This window comes from Calonectris borealis, chromosome 10 (genome assembly GCF_964195595.1).
Source record: "Calonectris borealis chromosome 10, bCalBor7.hap1.2, whole genome shotgun sequence".
NCBI classification, from domain to species: Eukaryota; Metazoa; Chordata; class Aves; order Procellariiformes; family Procellariidae; genus Calonectris; species Calonectris borealis.
The window spans coordinates 22,819,631-22,833,247 of record NC_134321.1 but is presented as its reverse complement, the minus strand read 5'-3'; the positions used below and the strand labels follow the sequence as shown (position 1 = coordinate 22,833,247).

At 35.3% G+C, this 13,617-nt stretch overlaps 1 protein-coding gene across 4 annotated transcripts in view; it reads left to right on the top strand.

Annotated features, from left to right (window-relative positions):
• The window catches only part of IQSEC1 (IQ motif and Sec7 domain ArfGEF 1), a 67,159-nt gene that overhangs the window by 46,441 nt on the left and 7,101 nt on the right, over positions 1-13,617 (top strand). For 3 of the 4 annotated variants that reach the window (XM_075159422.1, XM_075159419.1, XM_075159421.1), the window contains exons 7-12: positions 361-500; positions 2,132-2,161; positions 4,495-4,620; positions 6,352-6,451; positions 9,892-10,053; positions 10,751-10,927. In XM_075159422.1, coding sequence (XP_075015523.1) covers positions 361-500; positions 2,132-2,161; positions 4,495-4,620; positions 6,352-6,451; positions 9,892-10,053; positions 10,751-10,927 — 735 coding nt within the window. The remainder of the gene's footprint in view (positions 1-360; positions 501-2,131; positions 2,162-4,494; positions 4,621-6,351; positions 6,452-9,891; positions 10,054-10,750; positions 10,928-13,617) is intronic. The other variant, XM_075159420.1, reaches the window with a different exon arrangement.

The window sequence follows — 13,617 nt, the reverse complement described above, 5'->3', positions numbered from 1 at the left end:
AACAAAAAAACAAACCTGTGTAATTTCCATTGATGTCTTGGCGTATTGGGGGCAGCAAGCTTTTGGACAAAAATCAGTGCTTCAGTAATGAGTAACATAACTTCTGCTGCTTTGATAAGGTAGGCACAAGAACAGCACAGGAGATCTTAGCTGACAGAGTACTGACAGCTATAAAACAAAACAGCATAAACAAGTACATCAGCAGTCTTGGGTAACGTTGGCATTACTGTTAGCAGAGGAAACAAAGATTGTGCATGTTTTTATCCTCTCCTTGCTGAGAAGCCTACATTGCTGAGAAATAACAGTGTCTGTTAGATCATTCAGAGCCAGACTGATAATAGAAACTGTTGGCTTCTGCAGGTGTGGATGATGGTGAGGATATCCCACGAGAAATGCTGATTGGGATTTATGAGCGAATCCGCAAACGAGAACTGAAGACAAATGAGGATCATGTATCCCAAGTCCAGAAGGTTGAAAAACTCATAGTAGGAAAGAAACCGGTAAGTTCACTTTGCGCTGCCTGTCAGTTACTAAGGAGATGTAGGGCAATGTACAGTATAGAACAATACAGAAGTGTGTTGCTTAGAAATATAAATTGGTTGATAAAAGGCAAAAGGCAGAAACTGGCAAAATAATAATTTGCTGTAAGGTTGGTTTTAATTTCGGAGTGTTCACAGTGCAGATGAATTTTGTTGTTGCAGTCTGGTATTCATGAGTGATGACGTTATGAGTCTTAAACTCTTTTCTCTATGTGAAGCTTTACAATTCTGAAATTACACTGAAATACCTGCATTCTAGGTAGTTCTCAGGTTTGTTTCAAGAGAATTGAAGTGTTTTGTTAAAGTGATGTTGTAGAGAATCGTATTTCAACATTCACACTATCAGTTATGTCTCCTTAATTTACAAGAGTAATAGAGCACTTCTGTTCACATCAGTGTCTTTCTCAGCTTTGCAGCTAGCTCTATGAACTGGTATTTGTAAGGGGAAATTGTGTCATTTTGTCTCAGAACTTATCTGGAAATCAGGTTCCAGGGATTCTAGTGCTGGGTTTGAGCATCCAAAGATACCTCTTGCTTTGTTGTGGGAAACATCCTGAAATACTTTGCTGTATAAATCAATCTTCAAAGCATCTGTTGGAAAAGGAGAGAGAAAAGGAAGGCCACAGCATTTTTCCCTTTGTTTTAGGAGCTGAGTGAACACAGATATATTAAGACCAATATTTTACAGGCTAACAATGGTATCTAATGTGGAGAGGGACAATGGATACTCAGCCTTCTTGAATTCAAGTCCTAGAGTCATCTTCTGAAAATCTTTGTGTTAGTAGTCACAAAGCCAGCCCAGAACAAAGCTAGAAAAAGACTAGACTTGCATGTTTTTGAAGTTCCTACATCAGTTTTTTTTATCAGCTCTGGGGAACCTTACTGGAGCAGGGACTGATGGGTTGGGGGATTTTTTGTTAAGAAAAAGAGCGTGGATCTCAAGATTCTCCCTATTGCTTTTAAAGAGCTTTGAATTGTAATCTCTTCTCAGATAAGCCTCAACATGGGGAGAGGGGGGAAGGGAATGAGGGACCACCAAAAAAAAAAAAAATTACTTCTGTTTCGCAGTAAGGAAATATTGAGGAGATGTCTTGGAAAGAGCAGAGGAGAGAGAAAGCAAAATTTCCTTAATAAAAGCTTTTACATATTTTTGAGGAAAAGGGAAATAAATATTCTGAAGTCAGTATTTTGCAGTCACTTATGCTTTCATATGAAACTTATTTTCTATAATTGTTTGGGGATTTAGGCTTATATATAGGCTTCTGTGGGAAATGTTTTTTCTTAATGGTTCTTTTTTTATTCAGGCATGTGGCAATTCAAATCCTAAAACTAATCCTGACCTTGTAAATTAAATGGCATTAAGAAAACAATGCCCTCAATGGAGTCCTGGGTTCAAGGATTCTTCTGTTGAGAGACTTTTTAACTGTGTGAAATAAAATTTAGGAAACAGTCAACAGTCTTTATTGATAGAAATATTTGTTTTTACTTTATAGGCATTTAGTCATAGTAAGACCATGACGTATTTACTTGCTATGATACAGTACTGTGTTTCTCTGAAGTTTAACGAACTTGTATATGTCTTTCTACTGTAGATTGGATCTCTGCATCATGGACTTGGTTGTGTAGGTATTTCTCTCATACTCCTTCAAAATTCATAGTCATTTTAACTGGCAGCATTTTCTTAAACTGGCAATAATGCATTCTATTACATTTTAACTTTTTTAAAAATTGGGCTTCTTTCAAGCAAAATTTTCCTATTATTGTAGTAATATCTCTCCAAAGTATAACGATTTTCTTAAAAATATATTTCCCGGAGACTGCTTAATTTATTGCCAAGAGTTTTCTAGACCTTTTTTTAGTACACTTTTTATGCATTTCAAATGATATTATCACTGTAGAAATTAGACAGCCACTAAAGAATAAACAAGTAAGTAAAATTACGGTTGCACCTCACTTTCCACCTGGGCCCTGGTGTGTTTATTCTTTCTGGTCCATTTCAGTATTGAATGATACTCTAGAAAAATATTGCCAGTTAATTTAAGAGTTCTCTTCTGAAAGGTAGATGAACATAGAAAAATATTGATTCCAGATTTAAGTTATAGGCATATTCAATAATAATCCTAAAACTATTCTTCTAATGCAGTGTTCCACTTACTTTAATTTCATGATAACATTATTGCTAGTAGCTTTGAAGAAACAAACAAACCATCTCATAGCAGAGGAGTGCATGTAGGTCTCTGAAATCTGCTTACCTTATACAAATTTGATCCTAGTGATTTTTTTTTTCTCAGTTATAACTGCACTGTGCATTAGCATCTTCACTAAGGACAATCCAGAGAAGGAACTTTAAACTTACTTTTTTTTTTTTTCAGTCTTCTATTTCTTGCTTTTTCTGTGTAAACAATTAAAATCATGCAAAGCTAGCTTCATATTCCTAAGTAAAATACCTGTCATTGTTTCATGGATGCATGTCTAGCAGTACCACTGGACTGTAAAAACAAACTGAAAGATGTGACCTTTATAAAATATGGTGGAAGGGAATCTTACTGGATCATCTATTGCTATGAGTGAAAGCATTGTCTGTAGTTAAATTTCAATACCAGAGCTCACTGCAGTTGTTTGCAAGTTCATAGGCTCGGTGACTGCCCTTGGGTTTTGTTATCTCACTGTAGCAAATCTCAGACTGCCATGTGCTGGGGAAACTTAAGTCTGGAGGTAGGAGAGAATGAGAACATGCAACATTTATTCCTGCCACTTTTCACTGAGAACCCATGTAAGCTGTTCAGTTACCAGAATAGCCTGAAAATAGAAAACATTGATTTGTCCAGCATTCTTCACCACACTGGCTCCTTTAGAACATGTCAGATTTTTCCTTAAATACCTTCTCCTTGCAAGTTCAGGAAAGGTAATTAAGCTAATGCCACAGATAAATTAAATCCTATTAGTGTTTTATATGTTATTAGTTTAGTTATTGTTGGATTTTGGGGAAAAACTGGAATCTCACCAAATGACTTGATAACCAACCAGGAACAAGGGCAGATAGTAAATCCTAAACAATCCTAAACTTTTTCCCCTCTTTTTTTTTTTTTCTTTTGATTTTTTTCCCCTGCTCGTGTAGAGGAAGAAGCAGCATTAACAGTCTTTGACTGTTTTTCTTTGCCTACTAAATCTTGTCATTCCCATGCAGAATCACGAATAAAAAAGAAATATAATATATAAATGAAATATATGTCTTACCAAAGAATATTCTCTACTTCAAATTTTGGAAGTTTAAAGGATTTCTTTTAATATTGTTGACAAGATACCATCATTTGCATTTGAAAGAAATGAAGTCTCACTAGGTTGAAAACAGCAGCTTTGGAGATAGCTTCAGCAGACATTTCAAATAAGAAAATGGAAAATTATTCTTGGTTTTCTTGCCGGCAGGAGAAAATAAGCCAGACTGAAAATGCATTTACTTTTTCCTGATGTCACCATTTCCTTGGTATTGGGGAATGAACAAACTGAATTAACTCAGTGGCTGACCAAATGTAATCTACAACATCAGTGTATCAGTCTCACAAAAGCTAAAGCTGCTTTGCATCCTTTCTTCTAATAAAGATATGTAAAACCGCTCAGAAAAGCAAACATCCTTTGCTTTGAGCTCCCACTTGCTTAATCTTAAGTTCTTTCAAGGTTTTTTTGTTTCACAACGTAAAACTCTATCCCCAGTAAAACTTCCATTGGCATCCATATACAGGAATGCAAGCTGTTAGAGAATATTTTATATAAGAATTTTGATGCAAGTTTGTAGCATATAAATCTTTATTTTTCTGTTGTGGGTCCTTTGATGAAAAAGTCTAATGGGCTTAGAGGTAAAAATATTTGAAGAATTCAAAAAAAACTCTGGGTATGAAAGATGCTCTTTCTTGGCTAAATATTGCTGTATTAACCATGAACGTTGGTATTATCATAGGTCCTCTCTCTACCCCACCGGAGGCTTGTTTGCTACTGTAGGCTGTTTGAAGTTCCAGATCCAAATAAACCTCAGAAGCTTGGATTGCACCAGCGAGAAATATTTTTATTTAATGATCTTCTTGTGGTATGTACTTTCAGGTGGATAGACTTCTAGTGAGGTATTCAGAAATACCCATCTCCATGAAATCAGTGGCAATTAAGTGCATGAGCATTCCTAAAAATAAATATCTATTACCTGTTAGTCTGTACTCCAACAATCTTGGGATGATTAAGATTTAAATTTTCTTAATTTTCTTCATTATAAATAATTTGCTTTTAAACTGAAGCCTTTTATTGATTACTACGCTCTTTTGTAAGAAAGTGCTTTAATGCAATAGCTTTTACTATAAAGAACAAAAATTACCTCCAGTTCATCCATTTCCCTAATGATGAACGGAGACATTCTTTATTCTGTGAATAATGAATTCAGGTTACTTGTGGAAAAACAAAATTACATACTACTTTGTATTCCCCAGATGTTCTAGGAACCAGACATGTTTATTCATTGAAATAGGAATAGGATATGTTGAAATACGTTTTACAGTTGACTTTACTTTTTAGTGTGACATAGTCTTTTGAAAAACTGACATACAAAACTAGCGACAAGTTGGAGTTATTTGGTTGATTTACTCTTAAAAATAGGAAAATTTGTTGCACTCTGTTTGGAATGTATTTGGCTGTTACCTGGGAACTAAGAACTAAACTAAATATTTCATGTTTTGTTACGGAAAAGGTATGCTTCAGATGCACAATTTTATTGTGTGTAATTTTTACATACCTTCAGACCTTAAAACAAGGAATTAAATTTTAAAAAAATTACTCCTTTTGATTGTGAGTATCACCTCCTAGTTGTAAATGTGAACTTGGGTATAAAATGATGGAACACTGTTGTCTCCAGGTTGCAAGTTTTTTGTCGTTTTTTGTTACTTAGATGTCAGTAGTTTTATCAAACTGTATTGGGAGTAATACAGACCAAATTTGTCAGTTCTAGTAAAATGCCATCACCAAAAGTTAAAATTAGAAAGAACTAGTAAAAATAAACCTTTTGGTTTTAAAGAGAAAGAATGATTGCATTCACATTTTAGGAGAACCCCAAAATTGATGGTAAGTAGTAGTATGTGACTTCTATTGTAGCAAAAAGTAAAGGTTTCCACAGACTCCAAGCTTTTATTGAGACAGGTGCAGTACAAATCCTAGGGAAAACGGGGCATCATTGGACGAGGTAGCGTAAGACAGTGTTTGGAGGTGCACAGAAGTGAAGCAGGCTTGGAAGGTCACACAGCACATAAGAATAAGGGCTAAGAATTAAACTTGTGTGGAGAGGTCCATAGGCATGTCCTGCCAGTAGTCAGCCTGTAAGAAAAAAGCGTGAAGGAAAGTGTGGTAGCAGCTAAGTTTTTTAAAAAGGAAAATTTAAACATACTTACATTTTTGCTAGCATGTTCACATTTACACCTAGGAGGTGGTACTCACAATATGATGCAGGGTTTTTTTCTTTCTGGACTTTCAAAAAGTAGAGTTCTGGAGAATAGAGAACACAAAGGCTTTGTATCTGGATAAAATATTAAACCTTCTGGTTAAGAGATACCAATGCTTCAAAGCTAGCTTTGTTTCTTCAGTAGTAGTAGATTAAATACATCAGTTGCATTAAAAAAAAAAAAAAAAAAGAAAAAATGACAAGTTCATCTTTTCTGGCAGATTATAGCTTTCTTTGGCATAAAATGTTTTCTCGTATGCTAATTCTTAAGAACAATGATTTTCCACAAACACATATGGTAAAAGGGATATTTAACTTTGTTTATTTGATAACTTTCAGGTGACCAAGATTTTTCAAAAGAAGAAGAACTCAGTCACATACAGTTTTCGACAGTCCTTTTCCCTCTATGGAATGCAAGTTCTTCTTTTTGAGAACCAATGTAAGTCTTTCCTATCTTTTTAGATGACCATTTTATTTATAAATAAAATAAAATAAAATCTTGTGCGAGTGAAAGGGATGGACGGGACTTGATTCTGAATTTAGGAATAAAATCGCTCTGAATTTAACTTAGCCCTAAAGTTTAAAACAAGATGGTGTCGTCATAAGAGCGAGCAAGACTGCTGTTAGATTTTTTTTGTTTGTTTGTAGTCAGAAGCCAAATCTAGCCAAATGTGTTGTTTGTGAATGCTTGTAAAGAATAGAATCTTTGTAAAGAAACAAATATGTTATATCTGTTGCTGAGTCAATGGTACAGTTAGCTGGAGCTGAATATATAATAAATAATGACTATTATAATGGTATGTGTAATTCAAACCACTATTTAATTTATTTTCCTGATTTTTATCTTAACTTTGTGCATTCAAATGTAAATACAAAGCAGAGAGTCTGGATTAAAGCTTGTATTTTCTGACACCTTTTGTTTATGTCAGTTGTAATCTGCATCAGTCCATTATTCTTTTTATCTTTAATGCTTGTCAAGCTTAGTCTTAGCAGACAACAACCCAACAAAAAGCAAGTAGTTTGCTAATGCTCCTGTAGATTTTAAGCCCAGAGACAACATCAGGAATAATGTAGCAGAGCATAGTTGTTTGTATGGTACATAGAGAAACAGTCTATTTGACCTGACTTAATGGTTTGTAAACCAAACCTTGACCTTCATGATAAATCAGATACAGTTCAGTGTGACATTCAGTATTTTCTGTGCTTTTTCTGTGTTGCGGAAAGCTTTTAGTTTTCGAGTGTCCTTGAGAACGTGCTCCAATACTCATCTCACTCAAAAGAAGTCGCTGTTATTGAGTCAAAGCATCCAGAGATTTCAAAAGGGAAGATTTTGTAGAGCTTATAGCAGCGATGTAGCCTGCAGGTTATTTATATGCGTACACATTCATTCTCTCTCTTGTACACACATTCTATGATATAAAATTCATTTTAGAGAGGAAGGCCAAATATTTCTATCCTGGATTCTACTAAAAATAGAGGAATATATAATTCCTCTGATGTCAAGTTAAATAAATTTTTAAAAAAATCACGTAAGCGTGCTAAGTAGAAACACTTTATTCAAAAAAACTTAAAAATATCTATAGTGGAACTAGGAGTAAAAGGTTGGATTCGTCCCAGTGAACTGGAGGCATTTTAACTGAGACACTTAAGTAGACATAGTTGGGCTCCTAAGGTGAATTCACTACAGTGAATCAGTGAGCTGATTGTACTTCTAATACCGGTGCCTGTCAGGTGGAATGCAGTATTTTCCAATTGGGAAAGAGAAGTATTCTTCCCCTCTGGTTTGTAAATGCATATTCTTGGTTTCCCCTGTCCCCAGCAAGCTCTGGGGTATTTTGGCTGGAGCCATCATGCCATTCAGTAAATTTGTGTGTAGCAGCTGCCAGAATCAGCTGGTTTCAAGTGAATAAAATTCATTACAGCAGAAGCAACAAAAATACTGGTATGGCTACTGGTGAGGTTGAACAAAAGGGTTGGCGTTGATGATAGAAGAATTGACTTCTAATGATAGAAGTCAATTACATTGAGGGATGGATGAGCTCCAAAAGGGAAAATAATGTCATTTATCTCTAGTAAATAAATAGGCTATAAGGGAAGTATATTTCACATTTTCAGTCAAAATCACTGAAAATATAAAGAGCAAGCAGACCACTTTAGAGAGAGTGTATATGAAACCAATAAATACGTCAGTATTTCCTGATACTTAATCAATATGATGTAGAGAAGTATCTCTGGTAATAAAATACTTTTGTTTGTTTAGTATGTGGAGATCCGTTGTTCCTTGTTCATATGTGAAGGTAGCCCATGTGACTTTGGGGTTACCAAGTTTCCTTGTTCGGTTTCATAAACTCTTTTCTTTTTTTTTTCCCAAGTGGTGCACTTTCTAGAGCTGTTTGCTGCATATCCGGTTTCAGTGTTCAAAACAGTACGTGCTGTTTTACCATGCTCTCCACCTGTTAGCTTGCCTAGCACTTGTGGCAAGGCTCCTCTGCACTTGTGGCCATTTGGTTGTATTCTGAATGACAGCAGCTGCAGACAACTTGAGGCGGCTGTCTTATTTGGTGGAAGGTAGATGCAAGTGTATGTGGTCAGGAGAAGCAGATCAGCTACACATTGCTTCTGTGCAAGATGTTGGTATCAGACCCTTGTAGAAGCCCCAAATTCTTGCTTCCTCCTTCCTCTCTGTACCCTTTGAAGCTTGTGATAGTTGGCACCTTTTTTCACCCTGAGAATGGTAAATGGACTTGCTTCACTTGTAGTTGCAAATTTGATTTGGAAGTTAAGGTTTTAAAAAAGCATAGCATTTGCACTTGTTTCTCAATATTTTAAGTCTGTATATTGTTGAAACCTAATAACTTTGAGCAAAAGACTACCTTACATCACCTGCTGGTTCTTGGGAATGAATTTTTAGTACATGGGAGCACTTGAACTTCAGGTTGAATACTTAAGTAAATATTTGAGAGCTTTAGCAAACCAATAAGGTCAGGCAGCTGAGTAAAAGAAGACACTTTAGAATGCACGTTTTAAGATTTTTCTGACACCCCATTTCTACAGGTCTGTGCTTCAATCAAAGGCTGACTCTGTTTTCTACAGCAGAATGTATCTTCATTATAAGCTATCTTTCTGTAAATGAACCTTTTATCTCAACCAAGAGATATTTTTGACGAGCTGTTAAAATTTGCATTCTCAGATGTGCAGCTAGAAAAGAGGCAAAGACAGTTTGCTGAAAAATCTGCCTTTTATTGTGAAGATGTCCATAATACGGGCCAAAAGAGGAAAAAAAAACCCACCACTCTTTTTACTTCCTCAGTATGTAATTTCACAGATAATTTTAACTTTTTTTTCTAGAAAAATAGACAAAAGTAGGATGTCCAGGGACACACAACTTAATAGGAAATACTAAAAGCTATACATGCTAGTATGTTGTCTTCCTGCAAACGTTAAGTTAAAAGTATAAGACAGTTTCTAGTACTTGAGATGTATTCAGGTAGTCTTTACTCAGCAAAACTTTGGTCACAATTGAGTAAGGTAGGTAATGGGATCTGCTCCATGAAACAAAAATTATGCCCTTAATTTTTTTTTTTCCCCTGGGATTTTTCTTTTATATTGTACATTGTACCTTAAGGGTAACAGCTGTATAAAGACTATCTTTCAATACTTATTTGGTGTCTTGACAGTTAAGTAGTTCCAATGTATCTTAGGAATTTTCATTCTAATTCTGTGCTTTTACACTTTTATTTCTCTGACTTTGTTCCCCATATGGTAATACTAGTAAAAAGCCTTCAGTTGTGTGGGGGGGTTTTGTTTGTTTGGTTTTTTTATAAAAAGAAAAGTAATTGGAATAATCAGAGCTTAATTTTTCTTGACTCTTTCTTCTAGATTATCCCAACGGTATTCGGCTCACATCAGCTGTTCCAGGAGCAGATATCAAAGTACTAATAAATTTCAATGCACCAAATCCTCAGGACAGGAAGAAGTTTACAGATGATTTGAGGGAGTCAATTGCAGAGGTTCAAGAAATGGAAAAGCACAGAATAGAGTGTAAGTACAAAGGTACATATAATAGAGCATTTTCAAGCTAATCAAAATAAGAAAATCTTGAATGTGTGTATAACCCATTAGAACTCTTTAAAAGTTCAAAATAATGTGGGTTTTTTCCATGGCTTTGATTCTAGAAAGAGGAAAATCCCAATGATACGTTAAGCCCCAGCTGAATTCATTGACTATTATTTACTGCAGTGTAGCTGCAGTGGAAATTTAGCCTCGACAAACTGCAAATAGCAAGGGACAGAGGAGAGATGGATTTGTAATTTGTAGTATAAATCACAGCAAGAATTTTAGGGATAATTTACGTCACTCTGAAATTCTCAATGATGGCCCTTCAAATAAATTTCACTGAATTTTTCGTCATTTCCATGTTGAAATTCCTGTATTCTCTCAATTAGGTAGCCATAGTACAAATTTATATATTTTGCTGGAAGTTACATGAGTGTCTAAACATGGAATTTTATCTTCTGTTTTTCCAAAAGAGGAATAGCCTTTTATCCTGTATGTTGTAATACAAAGCTGTTAGTATAGGGTTTAAGTTGCAAGTTGCTCTCTGGCATTTAACAGTGCCAAAATGAACTCTTACCTGTTATTCACAGTAATATGTGATCACATACAGAAATTGTGATGTTACCATGTCCTCCATTATAGTCAATAAATATGAATTGCAAAATTATTCTCTTTGTTTCAGCTGAGCTAGAAAAACAGAAGGGTGTGGTGCGTCCAAGCATGTCTCAATGCTCCAGTCTGAAAAAAGATTCTGGCAATGGGACGCTGAACAGAGCTTGCCTGGATGACAGCTATGCTACTGGGGAGGGGCTGAAAAGAAGCGCACTGAGCAGCTCCCTTAGAGACCTGTCTGAAGCAGGTAAGCACTGCCTTTATTTCCTTGCTCTGCCTAGTGCATGCAAAGATGCGTGAATGATGCCTATAAAGGCCAGCTCACAGTGGGCTTTCAGAACTAGTAATACTGAATGAAAAACATTTTAAATAGCTCCTCCTCCATAGTTCGTGTTTAGTTTCTGTTTGTTTTTTACCCTTGTTCTATTAAGCAACCATTATTTGAAAGCATTTAAACCATTGTAGATTGCTATTTATACTTTTAAAGGAGGGGGAAGACAGAGGAAAAATTGTAAGTGTTTTATAAAAAAAAGGTTGACCTGTGCTAGGAGTAACCCACTTAGTTTTCCTTTCTTTTTTTCTTCCCCTTTGCTTCTTCCCCTTCATACAACAGGCTAAGAAAGAAAAAAAAGAAACTGGTCTCTGTGTAATGACTGCTTTCTGTGTATTTTGTGCTCAAGTGTACCTGTGTTACCACATTGATGAATGAAATTGAGTGAAGCCCTACTAAATTCTGCCTAGAGCTATGTAATTCAGATACAGTGTGTCCCTGATGCTCTTTTATTGTTTTGTAACTCAAGATATAGTTCCCAATTCTTGCAGAAGAGGTTGTTGTGAAATACTATTGCCAAGATAATAAAGGAGGCCCTAGTGGACAAGAATACTGATATCCCACAAAACCACTGATGTGTCTTAAGATTTATTAACAGATTAATTTAGCTAAAGACTGGAAAGGAGTGGTGGTGTGATTTTTTAGCCAAAGAAAAGCCAGAGGAAGTTTGGTATGTTTTTATTTTATGGTTTGCCTTGGTAATACACAGCTGGCATACCCGTGTAATACAGGCTACCATGGGTAGTAACCTTGTCTTTCAGTGTCAAACGTGATTCCTGTCATTTACAAGAAGTCATATCTGAACACCATGCCCACTATTCAGAAAGTACTTCTGGGGATAGAAGCAACTGTATTTTTTTTTTTAAATATTTTTTTCAGTTCATAGTCTGTGTTACATACTCTGATTTGTTCTTTTAATTGCAGTGATGATTTACAGTATAGTCATAATTTCAATACTGTGTATAACTTTAGTAGTAGACACCACTTATCTTTTTCCTTTTTTTAACTAAAGAAGAGATTTTAGCTATGCTGCAATAAATAAAATTGTTGTAAACTGAAATTATAGCCTATGTTTTGTGGGTATATATATGTGCATACAAATATGTAGAGAGTGAGCTCTTTCAATTATTTTATTCTCTGTTTAGGCTTTCATACTCATATGTCCATTTGCTTCATTAAAAAGACTTAGGACCTTGATCCAAAATCAGGCTGAAGTTGAATATTGGTGCTTGATTGGCTTCAGTAGATTTTAGATCAAGCCACTAGTCTTCACCTCTATTATGTCTCAGATTTGAGGATACTTCCACCATCCTTTTTTGTTGTTTTGTTTTTATTTCATTAGAATGAGAACTACCATATTGTCGAATATGTGAGTTCAGTGGGTATCTGTATCCATAAATGTGATTTCTGATTAATTTTTTCATTCCATAGGAATTTTTCATCCCTGTCTTTCAAACATTGCCATGTATTTAAATTCATGTTATGGGTTTTATGCAGTAAACAAGTATTTGTAATCATGAAAACATTTCATGTTTCAACAGGGCATGCCTACAATTGGCATGCTTATTACTGAAAATAACTTTTTTCCATAATAAAAAGTAGAAATCACTCACAGACTGCAGGGTTTATCAATGAGTTTGTTAAACCCAACTAAACTTAATTTTAACTTTAACGAGTTGAGAATTATGGAGAGTTTCTGTTTGGTCTTGTGCAGTGCAACTGACTTGAGAAATTACATACCTGTTATTTGCTTTGCTATTTAGTATAATTTTAATGAGATTATACATGTCTTTTCTGCCTTTCCTCAGTGAATAGCTTGCATGCGAGGCTGATTTTGGTTTAATATGGGACAGATGATCCATAGAAAAACACAGAAATCTCTTTCAGTTAGCAAGATACTGCGTCCCAGTGATTACACCGTACTAAATTGCTTCTGTAAGAGAGTACTGAGTTAGGTTGCCTCAATTCTTCTTTTTGTGGATGAAACGGGATCAAAAAGGAGGAGGAACAAGAGTGGTGGGACTGTGTGTGGATATGTGTCTTTCTGTAGGAAAAGGCATGATGAAAGTGGACTTTTAGAGAGTTCCTTTCTACATTTAAACAGAAATAAATCTAATAAACATGAGAAAAATGCCTGGTTGCATACTTATGCAGTAAGGCAGATAATTGTCCAATGAACATTGCAAAAACAAATTGAAAATTTTAAAATATTTATTCAATGAAGGGGAAATCTGATGCAACAGCATTTTGGTTGCACCATATATGACAAAACTCTTTGAGAAAACAGTCCATTAATCTCTACCAGGTATCGCAGTAGTAAATGGTGGCTGTGGAAAGTGACTTTAAATTTCTCTCTTGGAAAAGAGTGATGATTCGTAAGCTTCTTAGATCTAATGCATGTTGATACCCTGAATGATTCTGACTCCTAAGCTGTAAACCATAAGGAAAGGCAAGATTTCTCTGTCAGGAAACAGTGTCAGGAGTCGTTTCCTGATGGTTGTTCTTCCATGCGTTTGCCATGATAGCTTAAGTCATAATTGCAAAAAAGATATGAATGAGGGTCTTTTGATTTTAAAGATAGTATTGTTCACTGTGGATTGACAGTT